We start from the raw sequence: 13,650 nt of genomic DNA on the forward strand, positions 1-13,650 counted from the left end.
ATATGAAGAACGGTTACAGGATTAGGGTTAGGCTAGTCTAGAAAAAAGGACAAGGGGGGACATGATAGCAGTGTTCCAGTATCTCAGGGGCTGCCCCAAAGAAGAGGGAATCAAGCTGTTCTCCAAAGCATCTGAGGGCAGGACAAGAAGCAATGGATGGAAACTAATCAAGGAGAGAAGCAACCTGGAATTAGGGAGTAATTTTCCTGACAGGGAGAACAATCAACCAGTGGAACCATTTGCCTCCAGAAGTTGTGGGTGCTCCACCACTGGAAGTTTTTAAGAAGAGTCTGGACAGCCATTTGTCTGGAATAGTGGGGTCTCCTGCTTGAACAGGGGGTTGGACTAGAAGACCTCCAAGGTCCCTTCCAACTCTATTCTGAATTTGAATCTCCGTTGCACACAGTCTGTTTCTCCAACTGGTGAAAAGGTCCAACTTTGCAATTTTGTTTTTCCAGGGTTTGTTTTCCTTTAGAAGAAAGCCACTGGACGCCAATTAGTACTTTGCAATCTATTTATGTTGTAATCTGCTTATTTACAAAGATACAGGTTTATTCAATGTATTTGTACAGTGCTTTGCCAAATTAGGCAACCTGGTGACAGTTTGCAAGCAAGTCAAACACTACAGAGAGAAATTAGTCCCTTAACATTCTCCATTGCTCCCTCAGAAATTCTCTCTCGGGAGCACAGGAAAATCCCTTTTGTTTATAGCTGTCATATAACACAGGCTCCATTTCCTGGGAGATAAAGGGAGCTTGCTAACGGAAGTCACAATTTGCAGCAACTCAGAACAAGCGTACAGAATTTCCAATGAGTTGTAAATTCCAAGAGTTTGTTAAGTGAATTTTGCCCCCCCCCCCTTTATGACATTTTCTTGCCACAGTTGTTAAATGAATCCCTGCGGTGATTTAAGCTAGTAACAGAGTTGTTAAGCTGAATTTGGCTTGCCCATTGACTTTGCTTGTCAGAGGTTCGCAAATTACATGACTCCAGGATGTTGCAACCATCATAAATAACAAGCTAGTTGCCGAGCGTCTGAATTTTGATCATGTGACCATGGGGATGTTGCAACGGTCGTAAGTGTGTGAAAACTGATCGTAAGTCGCTTTTTACAATGCCGTTGTAACTTTGAAAGAAGGATTGTAAGTCGAGGACCATCTGTATTTTGCATCGTCAGGTACTCGATGACAATGGCTCCTGTTTTTAGAAAGGAGTGAGGAAGGCAAAATGGCTACAAACCCAGCCAAAGGCCATATTTAATAGCCAGAAAGTTTTATAGAGGCTTATCGGATAGCTGAGTAATTAGCTACACAGTTCCATCTTACAAGCAAGGACAAACTGTTATGGAAAACTATAACACTCAGAATTTGCATCCGCTCTTTAGGCTTTCTTTGAAAGAGGATTAGCTCTAAGTAGCCACTGCACGGGCAAGGCATCTAGGCCACGAATGGCGGTTTATTCCACAGATATTCAAAAGGCACAGCATTAAAGTGCATTAAAAAAAAGTTCCACTCAAAGGCACAAAGTCCTCTTAAGAGAAAGGGGGAAAAAAATTGATATTCTGTTTATGAATCAAGACAAGCTGAATTCAAATACCCCACCTGACGACTTGCGATGATCTTAAGCCTTTTGATCGTAAGCTTATCTTTTGATTTGTGAGTTTCAAGGGCTTTTGTTTTATGCAAATACACTGCCCCCGCTGCAGTTTATTCATACACTAATTTAAACTTGGTAGGTGAAACTCAGCAGCACTTTTTTGTGCGGTTGCTGATAAAAACAGGATCGCCAACATGATCGCCAACGTCCGATAACGGATATGGCACAAGAAGGTGAATCTAGTCAAACATTTGCAAAATTGGGAACCAGCTTCAATTAAAGAAATCCCATTGCCAAAGGATATATCTGCTATAATCTGCCCTGAAAACTGATTTAAATTGGTAAAAGAATTACGTGGTAACTAGTCTTTGTCCTTCTCTTCCTGTTAATTCCTGTAGCTGGATTTGCACAACCTCAAAAACTGAAACCACCTTTTTGGCTTGCTGTTTAGGTAAGCCCATCTGTGCAAACTGGATTTAAACAATGGTTAATTTCACCCTCCTATTTGCGAGAAAAGCAAAACGTTGGATAATTGAAACCGTTAAAATGATGAAATGAACTGGATTCTCAATTGTTTTTGCAGTCGTTGACTGTATTCTTACAAAAAATAATTTCCCAAAACTGGGGTCTCTCAAATAAACTAGGTTACAATATTACTATCCTGAGTCATGCTGAGTATACGACAAGTCAGGGACCTACATGAGATTTTCTTTCTTTCTTACTTACTTTCTTCCTTTCTTTCTCCTTCCTTCCTTCCTTCCTTCCTTCCTTCCTTCCTTCCTTCTTCTCTTTCTCTCTATATATTCTCCAAAGCACCTGAAGGCAGGACAAGAAGCAACGGATGGAAACTAACCAAAGAGAAATCTAGAACGAAGGAGAAACTTCCTGACAGTGAGAACAATTAACCAGTGGAACTCCTTGCCTCCAGAGGTTGAGTGCTCCAACACTGGTGGTTTTCAAGAAGAGATTGGACAGCCCTTGTCCGAAATGGTATAGGGTTTCCTGCCTGGGCAGGGGGTTGGACTAGATGACCTCCAAGGTCCCTTCCAACTATTATTATTATTATGGATCATCGCACAGTCAGCCAGATGTTCAGACTGGATTTGGCATTTTACCTACCTATCGAGTCCTTCCCAAGGACCTGGGATAGGCAGATGTGGATGTTTCATGGTATTACAGATATCTTCGCAGGATGGAAGCAGTTCCTAGTAAGGCCGCCTTTGACAATTGACTAATAGTGAATTTGTCAATGCCAATGGTGTTCAAGTGGTGCTCCAGTTGTTTTGGGATTGCACCCAAGGCACCTATTACTATTGATACTACTACATCATCATCATCATTATTATCATTATTATTATTATATTGCTTTTAAGTAAACCTGCTTTGAACCCATGAGCAAAGAGTCAGAAACAAAATGGTGAAACCAAAATCAGCCCCTCCCCCAAATTCTTCTGTCATTATCCAAAAAAAAAAAAAAAGTTTGGAATACGATGGTCTTTTGAATAATATTATTTTTCTAGAGCAGTGGTTCTCAACCTGTGGGTCGGGACCCCATTTGGGGTCGAACGACCATTTCACAGGGGTCGCCAAACAAGGCTGTCTGCCATTTTTCCCCTTTTCTTTGGCCATGCCCCTGGCACCCAGTGATGTATAAGTGGTTGGGGGTCACCACAACATGGGGAACTGTATTATGGGGTCGCGATATTAGAAAGGTTGAGAACCACTGTTCTAGAGAAATGGAAAAAAATCACTTCCTTTTCAGAATGTAACATACCTTGCCCTGTCCATCTGCTTTCTGCCACAGGGTGTACTCTATGGGAGGTTAGGACCTTACAATCTCACCAAAATTTAAAAAAATAATCATCATAAAATTGAAGATTCAGGCTTACAAAATACAGCAATTGGGAAACCTTTCTCTAGAACAATGGCGAATGAATAATCATGTATTTTGTTGAAAAATATATGGTTGAAAAAATACCATGTTGGTAAAAATGCATAGCCATAACATTCGCCTTCATTCGTGAAATGCCTAAGTGTTTATTTTGATGAAAAAAATATATGTTGCAGTATTGATCAACCGTAAACCAAACCCTGGCTACTTTCAAATGGCTGAACTTCAATTCCCAGAATTCCCCAGCCAGCTTGGGGAAGTTCAGCCATTTGAAAGTAGCCAGGGTTGAAAAACACCCATTTCAAAAATGGCCAGGGTTGAGAAAGTGGCCAGCGCTGAGTAAGTTTCCAAAACACAGCCAGGGACAGAGTACCCACAAGAGCGAGTAACTGCACATGTGTATCTTCATGAACAACGTAGTAGAATTTCTTTACCACAAGAAGTCATATTCAGGAACAGAATAAAGTGGATTTTTTCCCCCTCAAAACACCAGCAACCGTTCCTGTTTTCCTTCCGAGCTCCAAGACTTCTAATCCTGCAGACGGGATTCCAGAATGAAGGAGACAAGTTCAATAAACGGGAAGAATGAGGATTGCCCTGATGTTTCTGTTGTGACCTTCAGAAAAAGCCCTGCAACCTTTGGAGAAACACAATGCTTCTTCAAACTGTGAGCCTCAAGAGGTCTAGTGGCTTTTATGAAGAGAATTGTGCCTCTTGACGGTGATTCAGACTAGAAAGCAACCTTTCTTTGGTTTCCCAAAGTACGGTATGTGACAAGAGACAAACCAGCATCTTTTCTGCAAAAATGGCTCTGGAATAAACTATCATTTAAAAAAAAGCAGACAAGCTTCTAGCTGCTTCCTTCATGGAGCTTGTGAGGATGTCCCAAGTTTGGATTTTTTTTTTTTTACTTCCGGAAGGATAGGATAAGAAGAACGTGGAATCCATCAGAGAGACAACAAACTACGGGCTGTTAAGCACCCAGCCCCTCTGAAGCCTCTTCACATTTCCCGTTCGGTGCAATGTTGGTTAACGCTATGGCTCCTTCTAAGTCTTGTAGGGCATCTACATTGAAAAAAAAAAAAAAAGAACGGGGTAGGGTAAGGCATCATAAAGACATGCTCAAATTTATATGCATTCATTCTAGAACAGTGATTCTCAACCTGTGGGTTGGGACCCCATTTGGGGTCGAACGACCATTTCACGGGGGTCGCCAAACAACGCAGTCCACCATTTTTTTCCCCCCTTTTCCTTAGCTGTGCTACTCCCTTTTATTCTATTGGCTTTCGAAAGCCAATAGAATAGACTCTCTTGAATAGAGTCTAATTCTATTGGCTTTCAAAAGCCAATAGGAATTGTCCAGGCTGTCTCTGCCCTGCTGAGCCTGCCAAAAGTCCCCTTCTGCAAACGGTGCTGCACCAGTTGAGTAGTCCTCGACTTACGACCAGTTGAGTAGTCCTCAACTTACAACCGGTTGGGGGTTGCGGCATTAAAAAGATTGAGAACCACTGTTCTAGAACAATATTTCTCCATTTTGGCCATTTTAAGATATGAGGACTTCGACTCCCCAGAATTCCCCAGCCAGCATAGCTTATTCTCTTGTAATCCCTTTCTCTGCATTCTCTTCACTTTCGGGGTAAGAGAAAAAGAAACAGGCATGGCTGGCTGGGGAATTCTGGGAGTCGAAGTCCACATATCTTAAAATAGCTAAGATTGAGAAATATGGATTTAGAAGGAGTCCTGAGCTCATTGCAAAAACATAAGATGGGCAGCTATACAAATTTGATTCATAAATAAAATAAAAGAACATGAGATTTCGGCTGATCAAGTCACTAAGCTTCAAACCACGCGGGTCTATTTTTCCAGTTAGCAGCACACAAAACCATGGCTTAACCCTTCTTTGAACAAACCATAATTCAGCACATATCCCGCTGAATCAAATGGTTGAGGTCACAACTTACCCTAAGCTAGAATCGGCGTTTAGATTTTGTGTTTATATATTGTCTATTCTATTTTTAAAAATAAATAAATAAAACTTGATTGTGTATTTATGTTGTATGTTGTTATCTGACTTGGGCAGCTTTATAAATCTGGAAATAAATGAATGAACCAAATAACCCAGTTATGGCCGTGTGAACTGAACACTCGGCTCCTTCAGTTTTTTTCCTCCTTCATTCCAGTTAATTTGCTTCATGGTTTTATGGTCCACGGATTAAAACAGGCAGTCCTCCACTTACGAGCACAACTGAGTCCAAAATTGCCGCTGCTAAGTCAGACTTTTGTTGAGTGAGATTTGCCCCACTTTATGTCCTTCCTTCCACCATCGTTAAGTGGATCACTGCAGTTGTTTTACATTAGTAACACGGTTACTAAGCGAATCCGGCTTCCCCCATTGATTATGTTTGAGAGAAAGTCGCAAAAGGGGATCGCGTGACCCCGGGGGGTACGCTGCGACCGTCGTAAACAGGAGCCAGTTGGCAAGCATCGGAATTTTGATCACATGACCACATAGGGACGCTGCAATAGGAAAACGGTCACAGCTCATTTTTTTTCCATGCTGTTGTAATTCGGAACGGTCACTAAACAAAGTGTTGTAAATTGAGAACTACCTGTATCGCAATTCCAGAAAATGGGTTTTATTCCACATGCAGGTTAAACCGGTGGTGGGAATGGAGGAAAAAGACGGCAATTCAAGTTTTGCAAGACTCAAAGAGTCCCCCAACCTGCTTACCTTCGTGTAACTTTGCACAGGTGTGTAAATCCTCGTTCCTTCGGCCCCACGGAAGGCACCACGAGAAGGCGGCAGGCAGCTTCGGCCTCGGGGATTCAGACCCATCTGTAAAATGAAAAAGGAATAATAATAATAATAATAATAATAATAATAATAATAATAATAATAATAATAATAATAACAAAATACAAAGACCTACAAATAGAAATAGAAAGACTGTGGCAAAAGCAAGCAAGGGTAGTACCAATAGTCATAGGCTCCTTGGGTGCAATCCCAAAACAACTGGAGCGCCACTTGAACACCATTGGCATTGACAAATTCGCTATTAGTCAATTGCAAAAGGCAGCCTTATTAGGAACTGCTTCCATCCTGCGACGATATCTGTAATACCATCAAACATCCACATCTGCCTATCCCAGGTCCTGGGTAAGGACTCGATAGGTAGACAAAATGCCAAATCCAGTCTGAACATCTGGCTGACTGTGCGATGATCGATAATAATAATAATAATAATAAGAAGAAGAAGAAGAAGAAGAAGATGTAGTAGTAGTAGTAGTAGTTGGAAGGGACCTTGGAGATCATCTAGTCCAGTGGTTCTCAACCTTCCCACTGGCAGAAATAGCCACACAGGAAGTCCTCGACTTATGAGCACAGTCGAGCCCCAAATTTCCGCTGCTAAGCAAGTCACCGCTAAGTGAATTTTTGCCCCACTTAATGACCTTTCTTGCCGTCGTTAAGTGAATCAGTGTGGCTATTAAGTTAGTCACATTGAATCTAACTTCCCCATGGACTTTCCTCGTCAGGAGGTCGCAAACGGGGATCACGTGACCTGGGGGGGGAAACACTGCGGCCGTCATAAATACGAGTCAATGCCGAAGCATCCGAATTTTGACCATGTGACGGTGGGGCTGCTGCAATGGTCGTAAGTGTGAAAACTGGTCGTTAAGTCCCTTTGTACACCTTGTCCTCAACTTACAATAGTTCATTTAGTGACCGTTCAAAGTTATAACGGCACTGAAAAAAGTGACTTACGACCGGTTTTCACACTCAGCGATGGTCGCAGCATCCCTGTGGTCACGTGATCAAAATTCAGACATGTGGCAACTGACTCTTACTTATGACGGTCGCAGTGATCCCCTTTTGCGACCTTCTGACAAGCCAAGTCAATGGGGAAGCCGGATTCACTTATCAACTACGGCGAGAAAGGTTGTAAAATGGGGCAAAACTTACTTAAGAAATATCTCACTTAATAGCAGCCGTCGTAAGTCAAGGACTACAACATATGTATTACCTAAGTAATTTTTACCACAGTTGGTTGGCATCATACAAATACCACACATATATGTAGAGCTAGTCCTTGATTTACGGCCGTAATGGAGACCCATGTCAGACACAAGTCACAACAGTTGTACGTCACCCATGTGACCGGCCTCATTTTATGACTTTTTTGAGTGGTGGTTAAGCAAAACGCCACGATGGTAAAGCAACCCCGTTGTTCACTATGGATGTTTTTTTGCCGTTTTCCTGCCAAAAACACGCTAAATCGCGGTCACGTACCCCAGGCCAGTGGCAAGCCCTAGAAATGCAGTCACATGATCAGAATCACATATCAGGGGGCAGACACCGGTGCTTTACATGCAGGTTGTAAGTACAGGTAGTCCTCAACCTACGACCAGAATTGAGCCCAAAATTGATGCCGCTAAATGAGAAATTTGCTAAGTGAGTTTTGTGCTCCATTTTACGACCTTTCTTGCCACATTTGTTAAGTGAATTGCTGCAGTTGTTAAGTGAGTAACACGGTCGTTAAGCGAATCCAGATTCCCCCATTGACTTTGTTTGTCAGAAGGTCGCAAATGGTGATCACATGACCCCGGGGGAATGCTGCGACCGTCATAAATGCCAGTTGCCCAGCATCTGAATTTTGATCATGTGACCACGGAGATGCTGCAACGGTCGTTAAGTGTGAAAAATGGTCGTAAGTCACTTTTTTCACTGCCGTTGTAACTTTGAACGGTCACTAAGCAGACTTTTGTATCTTGAGGACTACCAGTATACAGGGTCTTATTTGGATCCACACCGTCGCCTGAATCATAAACAGTCTGGGTTCACACAACAAAAGTTAAGCCATGGAAATCAAACCATGGTTAATGCTAATAAAGTTCCTCTTATTGTCTGAATGATCTGCTAAGTGGCCAAAACTGCCCTGTTGAAGCATGTTATATGCACCGGGTTGTTGTATTCACACAGGCAGAGCCTAGAGCAGGGGTAGGCAACCTTGGCCTCTTCATGACTCGTGGACTTCAATTCCCAGAATTCCTGAGCCAGCATGGGGGAACTATGGCCCCTTCATGACTCCTGGACTTCAACTCCCAGAATTCCTCAGCCAGCATGGAGGAACTATGGCCCCTTCATGACTCGTGGACGTAAACTCCCAGAATTACTCAACCAGCAGGGGGGAACTATGGCCCCTTCATGACTCGTGGACGTCAACTCCCAGAATTCCTCAGCCAGCATGGGGGAACAATGGCCCCTTCGTGACTCGTGGACTTCAACTCCCAGAATTCCTGAGCCAGTGTGGGGGAACTATGGCCCCTTCATGACTCGTGGACTTCAACTCCCAGAATTCCTCAGCCAGCATGGTGGAACAATGGCCCCTTCGTGACTCCTGGACCATAACTCCCAGAATTCCTGAGCCAGCATGGCTCAGCTTGGAAACCTCTCCCTTTCCCCTCAGCATGGCTGCCTCAGGAATTCTGGGAGTTGAAGTCCACAAGTCATAAAGTAGCCTAGGCCTAGGCCAGAGGTAGGCAACCTTGGCTCTTTGATGACTGGTGGACTTCAACTCCCAGAATTCCTGAGCCACCATGGGGGAACTATGGCCCCTTCATGACTTGTGGACTTCAACTCCCAGAATTCCTCAGCCAGCATGGCTCAGCTTGGAAACCTCTCCCTTTCCCCTCAGCATGGCTGGCTCAGGAATTCTGGGAGTTGAAGTCCACGAGTCATAAAGCGGCCTAGGCCTACTAGAGTCACAATAAGCCAAATCACAGAAACAACATTCTGTCTGGGTTTACAGTGCAAATCCTGAGTTTGGCTTCATCCAAATGTGATGAGGAAGTTACTCTGTCTTATTTTAGCAGACATATTGCGTCATAGACACCCTGCGTGCAGTGGATTATGGGACTGCGAATCTTGCAGCCTCAAAAACAGCATTTCTCAGGCTTGGCCTCTAGAACAAGGGTCTGAAAAGTTGGCGACTTTAAGACTTGAGGACTTTGACTCCCAGAATTCCTCAGCCAGCACAGGTGACTTAAGGTCGTGGCTGGCTAGGGAATTCTGGGCGTCGAAGTCCACAAATGTTAAAGTCACTCCCTATCCTAGATGTGTGGACTTCAACTCTCACAATTCCCCACCCAGCCACAGCCCAAAGTCACCCAGCTAGCTAATGCTTAATCCATGGCTTACTTAACCATGGTTAATGACCACCACACTGAAAACAAGCCAAGCACATTTTGACCCATCACATCTAGCCAACCTATGAATGACTCCACAAAGATCCGCCCTTTAAAGGTTTTCCACCCCTAATTAGGACTGTCCTTTTTCTTGCAAGTAACATTAAAAAAAAAAGGAAAGTAACATTAAAAAAAAAAAAGGAAAAGTTTAAACTTGTATCCTGAACGTTAATTGGACCACCTGCATTCTCAGGGTATGTGAAAATGCACCTTTGTGGGGTCAAGGAATTTTGCCCCCAACCTGGGCTCATTTCTCTTTCATTCTGTCTGTCTCTCTCTCTCTTTCATTCTTTTTTTTTCTTTCTTTCTTTCTTTCTTTCTTTCTTTCTTTCTTTCTTTCTCTTTCTTTCTGTCTTTCTCATTCTGTCTCTATCTCTCATTCTCTATCACTCTCACTCTCTTCCTCTTTCTTTTTCTTTCTTTGTCTTTCTCATTCTCTATCTTTCATTCTCTTATCACTCTTCCTCTTTTTCTCTTTCTCTCTGTCTTTCTCACTCTCTCTTTATCTCATTCTCTCTTCCTCTCTCTCTTCTTTCTTTCTCTTTCCCTCTGTCTTCTCACTGTCTCTCTCTTTATCTCTCATTCTATCATTCTCTTCCTCTTTTTCTTACTCTTTCTTTGTCCTTCTCAATCTGTCTCTATCTCCCATTCTCTAACACTCTCTTCCTCTCTCTCTTTCTCATTGTGTCTATCTTTCTCTACCACTCTTCCTTTCTTTTTCTCTTTCTTTCTGTCCTCACTCTCCCTCTTTTTCTTTCTCTTTCTCTCTCTTTCTGTCTTCTCATTGTCTCTCTCTTTAGCTCTCATTCTCTATCACTCTTCCTCTTCCTTTTTTTTCTCTTTCTGTCTTTCTCATTGTCTCTCTCTTTATCTCTCATTCTCTATCACTCATCCTCTCTCACACACACACTCTGACACTGACACACACACACACACACACACACACACACACAGACACAACCCTCCTCTCCACCTTCGGGGCTCCTCGCACAGCTCCGGCGGCGCCTCCGCGCCCTTCCCAGGGGCCATTTGCAAGAGGGCGCCCGCGGGCGCCGCCCCTCCTCTCCCGGCTCCCCACGCCCGTCCGTACCTGCCCGCAGCTTCAGGGCGGCTCGCAGCGCCCGGCAAGCGGCTTCCCGGGCCGCCTGGGCGTCCCCCGGCCGGTAGGTGACCGCCTGCAGCGTGTCCGGCAGCCCGGCGGGCTGCAAGCGCCGCCGCCCCTCGCGGAAGACCCTCCGCAGCAGCGCCTCCAGCTGCAGCCGCGCCGCCTCCTCCTCCTCCTCCGACACACCCTCGGCCGCCTCCTCCGCCGCCGGCGGCAGCAGCAGCACCACGCCGACCACGGCCGGCGGCGGCGCGGAGGGCAGCTGGGCGCGCAGGTCGCGGAGGATCTCGCGCAGGCGGCGCCTCTCCCGAGCCCAGCGCGGCGGCTCCAGCGAGGCGGCGCGGAAAAGCGCCAGGAGCAGCGCGCAGCCCCGCCAGGAAGGCAGCCCGTCGCCGCCGCCGCGCACCCGCGCCCGCCGCTGCTGCCAGCCCGGCGCTTCTGGGCTCTCCGGGGGCTCCGGCGGCGGCGGCGCCTCGGCCAAGAGGTCGCGGGCGAAGGTCTCCAGCTCGGCCGGCCGCGCCTCGCCCGCCAGCAGCAGCGGCTGCCGCCCGCCCGCCCGCGCCAGCAGCGCCCGCAGCTCCCGCGGCGCCTCCGGGTCCATGGCCGCCGCCGCTGCCCCTTTGCCCTCCGCCGCCGCCCGGCGCTTTTCTACCCCCGCGGCAGGCGCCGCCTCCGGGGGAAGGAGCGAGGCCCAGCTAGCGCGGCTGCTGATGCTGTTGCTGCGGTTGACGGGCAGGGAGCCCATCATCCTGAGCCGGCAGGGGAATATAGCCCTGGGTGGGCGACGGGTTGGGGAAGGTCTGTGCCCGCGCTGGCTTGGAAAGGAGAGGTGGCACGTCAACATGAGAAGAGATATTGGAGGATAGGATAGGATAGGGCAGGCGATAGGATAGAATAGAATAGAAATAGAACAGAATAGAATGCAGAATAAAGTAGAATAGAATAAATATAGAAGAATAAGAATGGAATAGAATAGAATATATGGAATGGAATGGAATAGAATATGGAATAGAATAGAATAAGAAATAGAATAGAATAGAATAAGAAATGGAATAGAATAGAATAGAATAATAAAAGGAATGGAATGGAATAGAATATATAGAATGGAATAGAATATGGAATAGAATAGAATAGAATAGAAATATGAATGGAATAGAATAGAATAAGAAATGGAATAGAATAATAAAAAGAATAGAATAGAATAGAATAGAATAGAATAGAATAGAATAGGAGAAATATAGAATAGAATGGAATAGAATAGAATAAGAAATGGAATAGAATAGAATAATAAAAGGAATGGAATGGAATAGAATACAGAATAAAGAGAATAAAAAGAATGGAATGGAATACAGAATAAAAAGGATGGGATGGGATAGAAGAACAGAACAGAACAGAACAGGAGAATAAAAGGAATGGAATGGAGAAGCACATACAAGAACGCATTCGCTCTGGAAACAAGGTGGCATTCCCATCTTGTCTGTCTGTGCCTGGGATTTCCTGGTGGTCTCCTGTCCAAGCACTAAGCAGCCTGAGCTTCCGTGCAGCAGGGAAGCCCAGCCAACCCTGCCACGCGGTCCTTGTGTCACTGGGGCTGTAGAAAGGAAAATCATCGGGTCCAGTTCCATGCTGCGAGTAAATGAAATGGAGGCTACGCGGCTGGAAATGAAAATTGGAGGCCGCTTAGACAGAAGGGTCCAGTTTATGGATGAGCAGAACTGCCAGCTGCATGGGACGGCTGACCGAGTGGAGTTGCAAGTGGATGGCTCTTAATAGGGCTCTTGGAAGTAGAAGTGTCTGTGGGTTGTGCAATAAGGTGGGCTTTTGTGCCTTTTGGTCTGAAGAGGGTGTAGGATTAATCCTATTATATCCTGTTCTTAGATTTTGGGTGGGGGAAATGCAAATTCTTAATCCCAGCAAATGTGGATGCTGAAGGCCTTTTGCTTATGAATGGGGTGAGTTTCTGCTTGGGGCAAGGGCTGGTTTCGGCCTTTTGCTTCATTATCCCCTTGGGGAAATATAATATTCTGTCTTTTTTTAAATATCCCCCCAAATACCGTATTTTCCGGCGTATAAGGCAACTTTCTAAAGCATGCAAATCGTCTCCGAAGTCGGGGGTCGTCTTATACGCCGAGTCGTCTAATACGCCGGAAAATACGGTTATTTATTTCTCTAGGAGGGTGGGTAGGTGCTGACTTTCTACAGGGCATAGTACTCCCAAGGTACAGCACGCCCATGCGCACGTACAGAATAGTGGTCTGGAAGGGGCACGACATTCCCATCTTGCCCGTCCCTGGGATTTCCTGGTGGTCTCCTGTCCGAGCACTAAGCATGCTGAACTTTGTGCACAAGGAACTCAGCCGATCCTGCCCTGCAATGCCTGCCACGCCCAGGGTTCAGCAGGCACACAAGCGTATACACAGAGAGAGAGAGAGATCACACCCTAGACCAGTGGTTCTCAACCTTTTTAATGCCGCAACCCCCAACTGGTCATAAGTTGAGGACTACTCAACCGGTCGTAAGTCGAGGTCTACTCAACTGGTGCAGCACCGTTTGCAGAATGGGACTTTTGGCAGGCTCAGCAGGGCAGAGACAGCCTGGACAATTCCTATTGGCTTTGGAAAGCCAATAGAATTAGACTCTATTCAAGAGAGTCTATTCCATGGGCTTTCAAAAGCCAATAGAATAAAAGGGAGTAGCACAGCTAAGGAAAAGGGGGAAAAATGGCGGACTGCGTTGTTTGGCGACCCCCGTGAAATGGTCGTTCGACCCCAAATGGGGTCCTGACCCACAGGTTGAGAACCGCTGCCCTAGACAA

The 13,650-nt window shown here is 45.5% G+C and overlaps 1 protein-coding gene across 1 annotated transcript; it reads right to left on the minus strand.

Moving 5' to 3' along the window:
• Window positions 1-3,613: 3,613 nt before the first annotated feature.
• CUNH2orf72 (chromosome unknown C2orf72 homolog) lies at window positions 3,614-11,764 on the minus strand. The gene is made up of 3 exons (XM_039369940.1): window positions 10,821-11,764; window positions 6,219-6,323; window positions 3,614-4,552 (listed from the first exon to the last, which is right to left on the minus strand). Exons 1-3 carry the CDS (start codon window positions 11,677-11,679, stop codon window positions 4,461-4,463), a joined length of 1,056 nt encoding a protein of 351 aa, XP_039225874.1. The 5' UTR covers window positions 11,680-11,764; the 3' UTR covers window positions 3,614-4,460.
• Window positions 11,765-13,650: the final 1,886 nt, after the last annotated feature.

This window comes from Crotalus tigris, unplaced genomic scaffold (genome assembly GCF_016545835.1).
Source record: "Crotalus tigris isolate CLP2741 ecotype Arizona unplaced genomic scaffold, ASM1654583v1 scf7180000021321.634910, whole genome shotgun sequence".
NCBI classification, from domain to species: domain Eukaryota; kingdom Metazoa; phylum Chordata; class Lepidosauria; order Squamata; family Viperidae; genus Crotalus; species Crotalus tigris.